This window comes from Capsicum annuum, chromosome 12 (assembly GCF_002878395.1).
Source record: "Capsicum annuum cultivar UCD-10X-F1 chromosome 12, UCD10Xv1.1, whole genome shotgun sequence".
Lineage (NCBI taxonomy): Eukaryota > Viridiplantae > Streptophyta > Magnoliopsida > Solanales > Solanaceae > Capsicum > Capsicum annuum.
This window is the reverse complement of record NC_061122.1, coordinates 626131-639484: the sequence shown is the minus strand read 5'-3', so window position 1 is coordinate 639484 and position 13354 is coordinate 626131. Positions and strand designations below refer to the sequence as shown.

The window sequence follows — 13354 nt, the reverse complement described above, 5'->3', positions numbered from 1 at the left end:
CCTTTTTACATTAGAAAGCATCTTAATTTTACTTGTCATATATTATTGCTAGCAAATTGTCTTTCCATTATTGTTGGAAAAATGTGTAGTCTCCTTCCCCTGATTTGAATTTTAAATTTAATCCTTGATTGCCACAATTTATTATACACCTTTAACTTATCATATTTACACAAATCTCTATTCTTATAAAGTAATTACAAAAAATTCAACTAATTATATATCTTCATTTGATGCATCGGGAGCTAATTATGTATCTCGACAGACCCAAAATCGAAAAGAATGTATCGAAAGCTAATTATATATATTTACAAAGGAAAAAATATATCTTCGTCGGATGTATTATATATCTTGACAGACCCAAAATTAAAGAAAAATGTATCTTCATTGGATGTATTGAAAGCTAGTTATGTATCTTAAGTCTTAACAGACCCAAAATCAAGTTTTTAGTAATTATGCAAAACAACGAAATTTTCTGTAATTAAACTCCAAACTATCAAAATTTATGTTGTTTGCACTAATAAATAAGTCGATGCGCAGTTATAATTCGAAAAAGAAATTACCATTGTAAAAGGAGAAATAAGAAATTAAGTATCATTTATATATAAAAAAAAAATTAAAATCCATAAGCTTTAAATCATTTATATCAATAAAAAAAATATTAAAATCCATAAGCTTTAAATCAGGACTCACTAGAACCATACTATTTTGATCTTTCTTCTCGTGTGTTGCAGCTAGAGTTACCTAATACCTATTGCAGCACGTATCTGATGGAATTATGCAGAGGTGCGGTCAAGTTGGCCCAGACACCGTAATTAAATAAAAATAATCATTGCAATAATTGATCATGTGACTTCATGGTGTTATTTCTAGACGACGTGCAAATATAGCTCCTAAAACTTACCTTCCAAACAGACACATGCGTCTGTTTGTTCGACTTTATACAAGTTTAAGTGCCTACTTGTGCACATCCAAAGTTGAGGTCAAGTTAAAGGGCACTTTTATGTCTAGCTAACAGCGCCAATTCAATGTATCCGTTATCATTTCCAAGAGAAAATACTTGTGGACATCCTCAGCAGGTTACCGGTGCGGTCTCTTCTTCGATTCAAATGTGTTTCAAATATTTGGAAAACATTGAGCTCCGAGCCTTGCTTTAAGATGAAGCATCTGAATCGTGCCAAGAATGACCAAGATTCCCGAAAACTTCTTATCAGCCAAAGGTGCCGTAAGGATTGTGTATTTTCCCTGTATTGTTGTCCTCTGTCGTCTGTTCAATTGGCCGAGGATGTACAAAAAAGTTGCGATGCACAATCCGTTGTTGTTACGATGGCTTGGTTGTTATCGAACCCCTCCATTAGAGAATCGATAGTGCTTCCCGCTGTAGAATTGCCAGTTGATGCAGAATCTCGTATTGGATTGGGTTATGACTCAACCAGCGGTGACTATAAGATCCTTCATATCCACGAGGACTTAGGCGATTGCAAATTACCTGATGAAATTCTCGCGTTGAAAGGTGGCTCCTGGAGAAGAATTGATAAACATCCTCGTGGCATTAACAGTCGATGAACAAATGTTTTTCCAATTCCTGCTATTGGCAATGCTACCATGACAAAATCTCTTGCATGATGTAGCTCAAACAAGAAGGAGAGCCGAGGAGTAACCGGTAAAGTTGTTGTCATGTGAACCGTCCAAACAAAAGTGCATTCACAATAAAACACACCTGCACTATTTGTCAATCAAAAATCAATAAATTTTTTCGTTTAATTCACGTAAAATACAGTAACAAGGAAATTCAAGATAAGGAATGCATATTAATACAGGGCACAGTGGACAATTCGTACGAATGGACTGAAAGAAGTAGGAATGCTATCACAAGGACTTCGTTCAACAAGTAGTCGATAGAATGGATAGTACAGACCTTGTGCGAGATGTCCAAGACGAAAGGGAATTTTGTAAGACGATGGAAGAACACAGAGATGCTCTCTGAGATCTTTTGAGTTCATAACTTCAATAATTCTAGATGATAGTCTGATACATTAGCCTGATTAATGTGAGAGGTAGAAGAAGATCGGTTCTAATTATCCCAGAACTGAAACTTAACTCAGGATCAACGGATATTGCAGAAAAACTGCTCTTAGAAGATGAATTACAATCCATCAATGACAGTTATCTGGTCTTGGAAGTTAATTTGGAAGGTCAGCAGTCCCTTAAAAGTCTCTTGCTATTTGCTCGGACTCGTTAAAAATGTCAATGGGTGCGAGTAGGATTCACCAAAAGTATTGTATTTTTGAAGAATCCGGCATGGGTGCAGCATCAAAAGTGAAGAGTCTGTGCAACTTAGGTCTCTTGTTTTGCTTGACTGGTGATCAGGAGAGCCTGTCTAACTCATGAGGTGTTACAAATCAGGATTTTCTCAAGATGTTTTATGCGTAGTCAGTACGCACAGGTCAATAGCCACCTACTCCTACATTGCAGAACAGCTGCAAATCTGTGGAACATGTTCTTATGTATACTGTGGGTAAGCTGGGTCATGCCGAGAGAGTAGATCTAGTTGATTTTATACGAAACTTGTAAATTTGTTTGTCCCTTGAGGAGGTGTTCCCACCACTTGTGGGATGTAAGTTTCCAACTTCACTATCTCTTGGATGATGAATTTTATGTGAATATAAAGTTAACCTCATCTCAAGAAAAAACTAGGAATTGCACAACCACTAACAGTCCAAAAAAAAAGTCACAATTTTTAGGCGAATATTGTTATTATAAGCATTTTGTAGATTCGTGTTATTTTTTATAAGCATTTTGTAGTTGAATATTGTTTGTTTTAACAGGAAAACATTATCAACGGATGAAATAGGGAGTTGGGGTTTTTCAGCGAAGTACACATGTCTGGTGCAGTTTTTGAACATGCATATTTTTTTTGAATGTGCTAACATCTCTCGACGCAGTTTTAACTTATTTGTAACAGCAAAACACCATCAACATCTTAAAAAAACGGGATTTGGAGTTTACTAGTAAAGCATACCATGAGCCTCGCAAATCTGTACTTTGAGTCATTCTCGGAAGTGTCTAAGATAGTCAATCGGTAAAGCCTCCCTGAGAGAAAATAACAATAAGCAGGATCCTGAGATCTCAAAGGTACACAACAATTTATTTTTGATCGATTCAAAGGTATAGAGTTTATTACATCGCAAATAAGTACAAATACTATGACACATTTGCACGAATATACTTATCCACTAACCTGTTAAGTCTTCACCATGATGTTTAGCTTATCCGAAGCTCCTCCTGATACAATGACAGTAAGCCATATATCCATTATAAGCTTCATTGAAACTGCCGCATCTCATGCATTTTAAAGTTCTTCATTCTTAGCGCTGCCCAAAGTATCAAAGAAGCACAGACAAAGAAGATAGCAGTAAGATATGTAGTTATGCTCATAGAATTTGAAATTTGAATTCTAAGATAGGGAATACCATTTAGGGGTTGGCACAGAATTTCCAGTATTATGTTTTGGTGAATTAACTTAGAAATAGTCGAGCATTATTCTTTTACAGGATTGGTGTGACTAAGAAGGAGGCAAGACTAAAAGAGTGACTATATAACCTGTTCTTCGATGTTCCATTCAACACAACATTAGCTAGCCTGTCAAATTCCTGAAGCTAAAATGCTTAAGCCTGCTTATACCTAGTAGCTCTGTTCAACTACGTCCAGTTTAAAAGATGACTTTAATAAAAGAACTAAAGGTAACTTTGAGGATATCAGACTAATATGGAAGTCCTTGTCCCATGCCCGCTCAAACTAAAAATTGACAAAGAGTAGGTGTTACTAGTTAAATTAACAACAAAACAAAGTATATTTACTCTTATTTGAGTACAGCAACTCAAACTGCAATTAAGTTGCTCTTACAAGCAATCACTTGCTTGTCCTTCGACCAATTTCTTCTTTTTTATCGAGCATGAAAAGAATATTTCTCTAGTCACTTAAGTAAAAATATTTCAATTCAATCTTTTACCACTCAAAGCTATAACAACTTGCATGGCAATTTCACAACATATATGAAGCCCTGTTCATAGAAACACTGGCAACAACACCATACCCATTGTAATCCCACGAGTGGGTCTGGGGAGGGTAGTGTGTACGCAGACCTTACCCCTACAGCCCTACCTTGTAATGGTAGAGAGACTATTCCCAATAGATCCTCGGCACAAAACAGATGAAAAAGACAACAGCAACACGAAGCAGGGATAGAAATAGAACATAGAAACACTGGCGACTTTGGATACATGTAAAACAAAGAAAAAGTTGTGGATACTTGTGCCACCTGAATAAACAATGATCTCTTAAACGAAGACAAAAATTCATTTGCCAAAAAAACCAAAAAAGTAACCCAATCAAGTAAGTTTAACATTGAAAGGAATATGATTTGTTAATGATATCATTTCTTCAGTATCACTTTCAGGTTCCCAGCCGATATATTCGCACATTTATCATATGAGAATATATAGGGCCATGCATCTAATTATGACTTTCCTTAAAACCAAAGGCTATTCCACAGGTAAATAGAAGATACCAAATAACAGAAAGATACCTGCAATTTATGTCGCTGACATGTCGTGAACAATTTCCTTCAAGTCTTTTAAACTGCAACCTGGTGTTCTTTCTATTCCTCTCTTCCTCATCCTCTCCTTTGTCTGAGTAACATCATCCCAACGACCAGCTGCAGCATAGATGTTCACCAGCAATAAATAATGCCAAAAATTCTCGGGGTCTTGATCAATCAACTTATTTGCAATTTGTTCTCCTAAACTTACATCCCGTCCAAAGCGGGCTGAGCCAAGCAATTCAGACCACAACGAAGATTCCAGTGGCAAATTGCTATCTACTGGTATGTTCTTCAGTATTTCTGTAGCTTCTTGCATTAGGCCAACATTTGCCAAAAGATTAGCCATGCACCAATAATGTGCAAAGCTGGGCTTTATACCAAACGCATCACTCATGTTGCCAAAGTGTTTTCTTCCTTCTGTTAACAGTCCTTCACGGGCACACGCGCATAAGACACCGACAAATGTGATTTCATCTGGAAGCACAAGGCTATCAACATGATTTTTTCCTGTACTTACTAATCTACTACTCAGAAAGTTTGAATACAAATTAAGCCCATCTTTTGGGTTTCCATGAATGCAATACCCCAAAATCATTGCATTCCAGCAGACTATGTTCTTGATCGATATCCGATCAAAAATTAAACGAGCAATTTCTGCTCTGCCGCATCTACTATACATATGGATTAAAGTCGTACTAATAATCAAATTCAAGTCTTTAAATTCCTTAATAAGACGCCCATGAACAGATTTTCCTTCCTTCATCCGCGCTGACCTAGCACAAGCAGTAACCGCAATGACTATAGTCGTATTGTTCCCATTCAATCCCCTCTGTGCCATTTCTCTGAACAACTTTAGGCACTTCCCAGGATTATTCGAATTCAAATACCCCGTCATCATGACATTCCACCCAACCAAATTCCTACACGGCATTGCATCAAACAACTGCCGCGCAACGACTAACTCACCCACGTTTACATATCCATTCACAATGCTGTTCCACGACACAACATCTCTTTCGTCCATTCCCTCAAATACCTTCCTAGCAAGACCAATCAAACCACAACTACTATAAAAATGCACCAACGCATTCTGCACTTCCAAAACACCACCAACCCCATTTTTCACAACTTGTCCATGACACTTCTGACCCAAATACACACGACCCCTTTTAGCACAAGCACTCATGAGCGGCGAAAACGTAAAACTATTAGGCAAGAACCCATCTTTAAGCCTTTCATAATAAAAAACTACAGCATTATCTGGTACATTACTACAAGCATAAGCTTTTATAACAGTATTAACTGAAAAAGTATCAGGAAAATGAATGCACCTAAATACCAATGAAGTATATTGAATATCACAATGCTGACTACATAGCTTCAAAAATCTACAAGAAAATGAGGGATTTTGTACTTGTAAAAGACCAGTGATAACCAAATGTGCCTGTATTTGATAAAGATCCGTCAAGCTTCGACAAGAATCAAGAAATTCCAAAGCTTTAATGGAGATTCTTGATGCCATTCATATACTCCCTCCAGCTCCGTTTCAATTTGTCTAGCCTATTTTGATTCAACACGGAGTTCAAGATATACCAACATACCTTTTAATATTATGGTCTTAAACATGTCACATCGAACACTCTGTAGTTAAACCCCGAGGTCTCAGGTTCAAATAAGAGCCTTAGTGGACAGAGTTACCTGTATCCCGTGAAATTAGTCGAGGTGCAAATTAATGAAACATGATGAATATTAATGGACAAATTAGTTGTTTGTTTCTTTGTTAATAATAACAGTTTATTACTGTGATATTTGGATCAAAATGAATGGATTTTTTTGGATAAAAATGAAATGATTTGAATAATTGGGAAGTTTAAGAAAATACCCTTTACTCCAAAAAGTGAGAAAGTTGAAAGCTTTGGCAAATTTGCAGGAAGAGGGAAGGAGGATTTAGCCAAGAAAGGAGGAAGAAGAAGAAAAACGGCAGGGGGTTTGTTGTTGGGCCGTGAGTTTGGGCTTGCTATACTCAATTTTGATGGGCCTAGTTTAATGGATCCACAATATTATTGGGCCTGCTATACACAATTATTGAAAAAATAACATATATATACACCTTAACTTACCATATTTACAAAATTCTTACCCTTACAAAGTAATTACAAAAATTTCAACTAATTATGTATCTTCGTTGGATGTATCGGAGAGCTAGTTATGTATCTCTGTAGACCCAAATCGGAAAAGATGTATCGGGAGATAATTATGTATCTTTACAGAGGAAACATATATCTTCGTTGGATGAATTATATGTCGGGAGCCAATTATGTATTTCGATAGACCCAAAATTGAGATTTTCAGTAATTATGCAAAATATCGAGATTTTCTGTAATCAAGCTCCAAATTGTCGGAATTTATATTGTTTGCCCTAACTAAAAAAGACAGTCCGGTGCACTAAAACTCCTGCAATACGTAAAGCTGGGTAAGGGCTGGACCACAAAAATAATCTACTGCACGCAGTCTTACCTTCTAAAATCTTAATTTTGAGAGCATGTTTTGTTTACAAACACTTTATTAGTATGAATATACTCAAATAGTAAAGATCACTATTAGTAAAATGTTACTTATTCAAGGCTATAACTACCACAATCTACAAGACTATAACTATTTTTATTGTCAATCAGCAGTCAGTTGTCACAATCACCTATTATCAACTTACAATATATTATCACCAACTATTGTTATTTAAATAATTACTATCAGCCACCTTTATATAGAGTTAATCACTACTATATATCGCTATCATTACTATCTTTCACCATCATTCACTACAATTATGTTTCGTCATCACTAATTACTACTGTCAAACACATCATCAACATTAGTCCCATCAGCAGAGGCGGAGCCAACCTAGTATTACTGCATGGTTGAAATGATATTTATGTATATATTGTAGATGTTGAACTCTCTTCGATGAATTTTTCTCGAGATTTTGAATTTCCTCACCAAAAATCCTTGCTCCGACTCTGGTCCCATGTCACCATCATAGAAACACCATATCTTTTAGTCCCATCTTGATGTCTTCAAGGAGAATCAACTCATTACAATAGACAAGTGGATGACATAGAGTGAGAGGGGAATTTCCACTTTTTTGGCTTTATCTTTTCTTCTCTAGTGGGTGATCTTGATGCTCTAAAGATCATATTCCTTAATAGTCCATTGACAACTATGACCCTATATAAATCATATAACATGTCACACTTGATGTAATATACATGAGGGCAAACTAGACAATTTTCAATATGGATTGCATACATTTCAAGTCACTACAAAGCTTCAAATTTAATAAATTGTAATGAGCATGTCCAGTTCCAGAGATTTACATAACAGATATCAATGTCATTTGGGTTGATAAAAATTCTAGTTGCTCTCATCTTCTTCTCAATTGTTCCCTTCAAATCTGGTAAGAATTTGGTTCTTCTTATATATGGTAGTAATGGCTACACTATGAATTAGTTTGTTGTTTATTGTGTTTCGATTATCACATTATTATGTTTGTTGTTCTTGTTTCTCTCGTGTAGACTCTGCACTGTTTAGTTGTTATACATTCTCCACTATTTTTTTAGCTAAGGGGTCTTTCTGAAACAACCTCCATAAGCTAGTAGTAAAATTTGCGTACATTCTATTTCCCCTTCCCCGGGCCTCAATCGAGATTTCATTGAATATGTTTGTTGTTATTGTTGTAATGCTTAACTATGGAATTTTTCTATCACTTGTTAATTAATGATTAGATCTAGGCACATGTGTCTGTTATGTTGGCCAAGAATATTACGTGTCTCAAGTATCTAAAATCTACTAGTCCAATTTGTCCTTCCAGCTCTACATAGGATCTATTCAAGGAGAGAACACCTTAGCCTCTAACTCGAGACGTCTTTTTTAAGGATCCGTTATGTGTCTCTAGTATCTGAAATCTACTGGTCCAATTTGTTCATCAACTCCACATAGGATTTATTTAAGGTGAGAATAGCTTAGCCTCTAACTCGAGATGTTTAATTAAATATTAAAAGTAGTACTCTTCTTTGTCCATCAGCTCTACAAAGGATCTATTTAAGGTGAGAATAGCTTAGCCTCTAACTAGAGACGTTTGATTAAATGTTAAAAGTAGTACTCTTTTTTGTCCATCAGCTTTGCATAGGATGTTAGAGTTGTGACCCGAATTTTGTTGATCTGGCCTTGAAAGTTTCGCTGTGCGACCCATTTTGTGATTTTTAATGGGGTCTGTGGAGGTAGCGTAGGGATCGGGCCGATAGGCCTGATGACCTGTATATTTTTGGGCCTAAAATTTATCTGTACGCATGTATTATATAAATGCGATGTAGTGGGTTGTTTTGGGTGTTCCGAAAAATACACATCATTGAGACTATTGTCTCCACCTTGCACTCCTCTCCATTATAGTGAATTCCTCCGCCTCTGCCCATGATTTTTCTCGCAAGGGTTTCCACGTAAATCTGTGTGTTCATCTTGTTTTTCTTTTGCTTGTGATTCGCTTATTCTTTCCGATCATAACAAAGGATCTATTTAAGGGGAGAATAGCTTAGCCTCTAACTCGAGACGTCTGATTAAATGTTAAAAGTAGTACTCTTTGCTAATGGAATTTTGGTACATGCATGTATGTATGTAGAGGGACAATATCATGATTGGTGCATAGCTGATGAACAAACACCAGATGATGAGTTGGTGTTAGCCACCAAATGGGCATGTGAAAATGGAGCTGATTGCACAAAAATACAAGAGAACCAACCATGTTACCACCCAAATACTGTGACACAACATGCCTCTTATGCATTCAATAGCTATTACCAAAACATGAAGCTTAAAGGAGCTACTTGTTACTTCAATTCTGCTGCTGTTTTAACTGCACGTGATCCAAGTAAGTTTCTGTCGCTTTTTGCTTCTCGAGATTCAAGTTGATTAGCTGAACTTTGGTCGATGTTTTAAAATATGTTTCCATTGTATTAACATGTGAAGAGTTGCAAGTTTTTCGAAAGATGTAGGATATAAAAATAGTGTATTCCGTCAGTCTTATTTATTTGTCGTTTTTCGATTATGAGATTCAACTTAATTATCTGAACTTTGGTCAAAGTTTTAAAATATGTTTTCCATCCTATTAACATGTGAAGAGTTGCAAGTTTTTTTGAAAGATATAGGATATAAAAATAGTGTATTCCGTCGGTCCTACTTATTTGTCGTTTTTTGATTATGAGATTCAACTTAATTTTTTGAACTTTGGTCAACGTTTTAAAATATGTTTTCCATCGTATTAACATGTGAAGAGTTGCAATTTTTTTAAAGATATAGGACATAAAAGTAGTGTATTTTGTCGGTCCTACTTATCTATCGTTTTTCAATTATGAGATTCAACTTAATTATCTGAAATTTAGTCAACGTTCGTCGTGTTAACATGTGAAGAGTTGCAAGTTTTTCGAAAGATATTGAACATAAAAATAGTGTATTCTGTCGGTCCTACTTATTTGTCGTTTTTCGATTATAAGATTCAAGTTAGTTATCTGAACTTTGGTCAACGTTTTAAAATATGTTTTCGTCGTGTTAACGTGTGAAGAGTTGCAAGTTTTTTGAAAGATACAGGACATAAAAATAGTGTCTTCTGTCGGTCCTACTTATGTGTTATTTTTCGATTATGAGATTCAACTTAATTTTCTGAACTTTGGTCAACGTTTTAAAATATGTTTTCCATCGTATTAACATGTGAAGAGTTGCAAGTTTTTTGAAAGATATAGGAGATAAAATTAGTGTCTTCTGTCGGTCATACTTATCTGTCGTTTTTCGATTATGAGATTCAACTTAATTATCTGAAATTTGGTCAACATTTTAAAATATGTTTCCATCGTATTAACATAAGAAGAGTTGCAAGTGTTTTGAAAGATATAGGACATAAAATTAGTGTATTTCATCGGTCCTACTTATTTGTCATTTTTTGATTATGAGATTCAACTTCTCGAGATTCAACTTAATTATCTGAACTTTGGTCAACGTTTTAAAATTTGTTTTCATCGTGTTAACATGTGAAGAGTTGCAAGTTTTTTGAAAGATAGGATACAAAAACAGTGTAATTTGTCGGTCCTACTTATCTGTAGTTTTTCGATTATGAGATTCAACTTCTCGAGATTCAAATTATTTTCTGAACTTTGATCAACGTTTTAAAATACGATTCTATCGTATTAACATGAGAAGAGTTGCAAGTTTTTTAAAAGCTATAGGACATAAAAATAGCGTATTCCGTCGGTCCGACTTATCTGGCGTTTTTCGATTATGAGATTCAAGCTATATGAAATCTGATCAATATTTTAAAATACTTAATATATTTTTTTCACCATACTGACATGAGAATAATGATAACTTCAGTATTATTATTATTTTTGCATAGTTTTTGAATATTTGAATTTTGATTTTGAAATATTAAGTTGATTTAATCCAATTTGTTAACATAATTTTACTAATTATTATATTGGCAGGCCATGATGCATGCAAGTTTGAGGTTATACCTTGATCAATCTTCTTTCCCATGATTGGAAGAGTTAATTTAAATTGTCTTTTTTTTCCCCTTCTTTTGTCTATTTATATGTTTTAATTATTAATATTTTTTCACTTACATAAATGTAACAAAAATTTACTGCATGGAATGGTGTAAAAGGATTTGGTTTGAGCATCCAATGACAATAATTCCCTTTATCTAACTTTGTTAAGAAAAAAGATTAATGGGGAAATAATAAAATGATTTTTATATTGTGAAAAAACTTATAATCTTCTCTATCTTTTGACCATAGATTGGATCAAATTTTGATAATTTATCTTTATATATATATACTAGTTTAGGTGTACGCGCCTTGCGCGTGTACCTCACTTTAATGAGTTCAAACATTACATTAAATAGGATATTTGTTTAAATAATAAAGATGAATATAGTAATTAAATTTAATATCTTTTGAGTATGTAAGGATGTATAATTTATTTATTAAACTTAATCTTTACCAAAAATATTTTTAAAATTCGATCAACATTCATCTATCATCTTAAGACATCAAAATAATACAAATAAATCAAATTTTTACACACATAAAGTTTCTCAAAGTTGTCTGACACTCATCTACCTCTTGTAAACAATAACAAAATAATACGATAATAGAGATATCAAAATGATACAATTAAACCTAACCTTTTCATAAAAAAAATTCTCAAAGCTGACTAACATTTATCTATCACCTGTAAACTGCAACAAAATCATATGATAAAAGTTATATCAAGAAAAATACAGTTAAACTTAAATTTTACACTCAAAAATTTCTCAAACCCAATCGAGATTCATCAACGAATTATAAACTGACACAAAATAATAAATTAATAGAGATATTACGATAATACGATTAAACCTAACTTTTACCTAAAAAAAAAAATCAAATTCGACACACATTCATCTAGCATCTGTAAATTAAAATAAATTAATAAAATAATAGAGATATCAAAACAATACAATTAAACCTAACCTTTACACAAAAAATCTTCAAAGCCAACTGACATTCATCTACGACCAGTAAACTATAAAAAAAAATTATAATGGTGATCACAAAATTTCGATTTTGATCCAACTAATTCTTGTCTGGGCGAAAATTTTGACAAACAATAAAGATATATATATACACACACACCTATTGAATTCTATTATGCTGACAAAAACAGTGAAGAAGTTGAGGGTTAGAAAATCAAACATCCATCAATCTAGACATTCAATTGAATCAAATTCGATAAGCATCAATGATATTCTTCCAATAGGCAAACCGGCCTGTTCTCTAGTTTAACGTACATCTCAATATTTATAGAAGTATTTTTCTTAATAGAGTCCTATTTTAGGATTATTTTTCTAATTAAATAGTAGAAAGAAAAATATTAATTAATTCTTTTACCATATATTTTAGGAAGTCTAGTTAATATAATAAAAATAATTAAATAATAAATTAAGAAAATAGTGAAAAGACAGTAGAAAAAAGTTAAATTTGAAAAAAAATTAATTGTAGGAAAATATAGGGTGATTGTGGGTTGAAATAAACCATGTAGGAACCAAATAGGATTAACTAAAAAAAAGGTGTTTTAATCAAGTATAGTAGGAAAAAGAATCGTATGTTTTACAATTAGTTAGGGGAAAAAGTATAAAAAATGGGGGAAAAGCTAAATTTGGAAAAAAGCTAATTATAGGGAAATTTAGGGTGTAGGAAAAAAATTGTATGTTTTACAATTAGTTAGGAAAAAAAAACGTATAAAAAATGGAGGAAAAACTAAATTTGGAAAAAAGTTAATTATAGGGAAATTTAGGGCGTTTTTTGGATGAAAGAAATCAGGGACAAACCAAATTAAATTTGGGAAGAATTTAATTGTAGGAAAAATTCAGTATATTTATATTGAAGAATTTAATTGTAGGGAAAAGAGTAAAAGACGGTTTTGTCTAAAGCGAACTCTTTTAATGAAAGATAAAAAGTTCAATTCACTTTTTTAAAGATTTCATACTTTTAATATATATATATATATATATATATATATATATATATATATTTGGTAATAAAATTTGATCAAATTTTAAAAATATGATTTAATCCGTTTTTGAGAAAAATTTCATTTCCACTCACAAACCTTCAATTAGTACTCGTAAATTAGCACCTTTTACTTTATTATGATCGTGCAAGTTGCTCTTTC

General features: G+C 33.5%; 2 protein-coding genes across 3 annotated transcripts; one reads left to right on the top strand and one right to left on the bottom strand.

Moving 5' to 3' along the window:
- Positions 1 to 812: 812 nt before the first annotated feature.
- Positions 813 to 6570, bottom strand: LOC107851590 (pentatricopeptide repeat-containing protein At3g51320). Of its 2 annotated transcripts, none has more exons than XM_016696662.2 (4): positions 4586 to 6570; positions 3239 to 3371; positions 3020 to 3090; positions 813 to 1722 (listed from the first exon to the last, which is right to left on the bottom strand). In XM_016696662.2, exon 1 carries the CDS (start codon positions 6120 to 6122, stop codon positions 4593 to 4595), a length of 1530 nt encoding a protein of 509 aa, XP_016552148.1. In that variant the 5' UTR covers positions 6123 to 6570; the 3' UTR covers positions 813 to 1722; positions 3020 to 3090; positions 3239 to 3371; positions 4586 to 4592. The 2 variants fall into 2 exon arrangements, with proteins under 2 accessions (XP_016552148.1, XP_016552145.1); XM_016696659.2 differs by having other exon boundaries at positions 813 to 1717.
- A 1143-nt stretch (positions 6571 to 7713) lies between these two features.
- Positions 7714 to 11346, top strand: LOC107851850 (glucan endo-1,3-beta-glucosidase 4). The gene is made up of 3 exons (XM_016696949.2): positions 7714 to 8054; positions 9273 to 9521; positions 11125 to 11346. The coding sequence occupies exons 1-3, from the start codon at positions 7988 to 7990 to the stop codon at positions 11157 to 11159; spliced, it is 351 nt and encodes a 116-aa protein (XP_016552435.1). The 5' UTR covers positions 7714 to 7987; the 3' UTR covers positions 11160 to 11346.
- The last annotated feature ends 2008 nt before the right edge of the window (positions 11347 to 13354 follow it).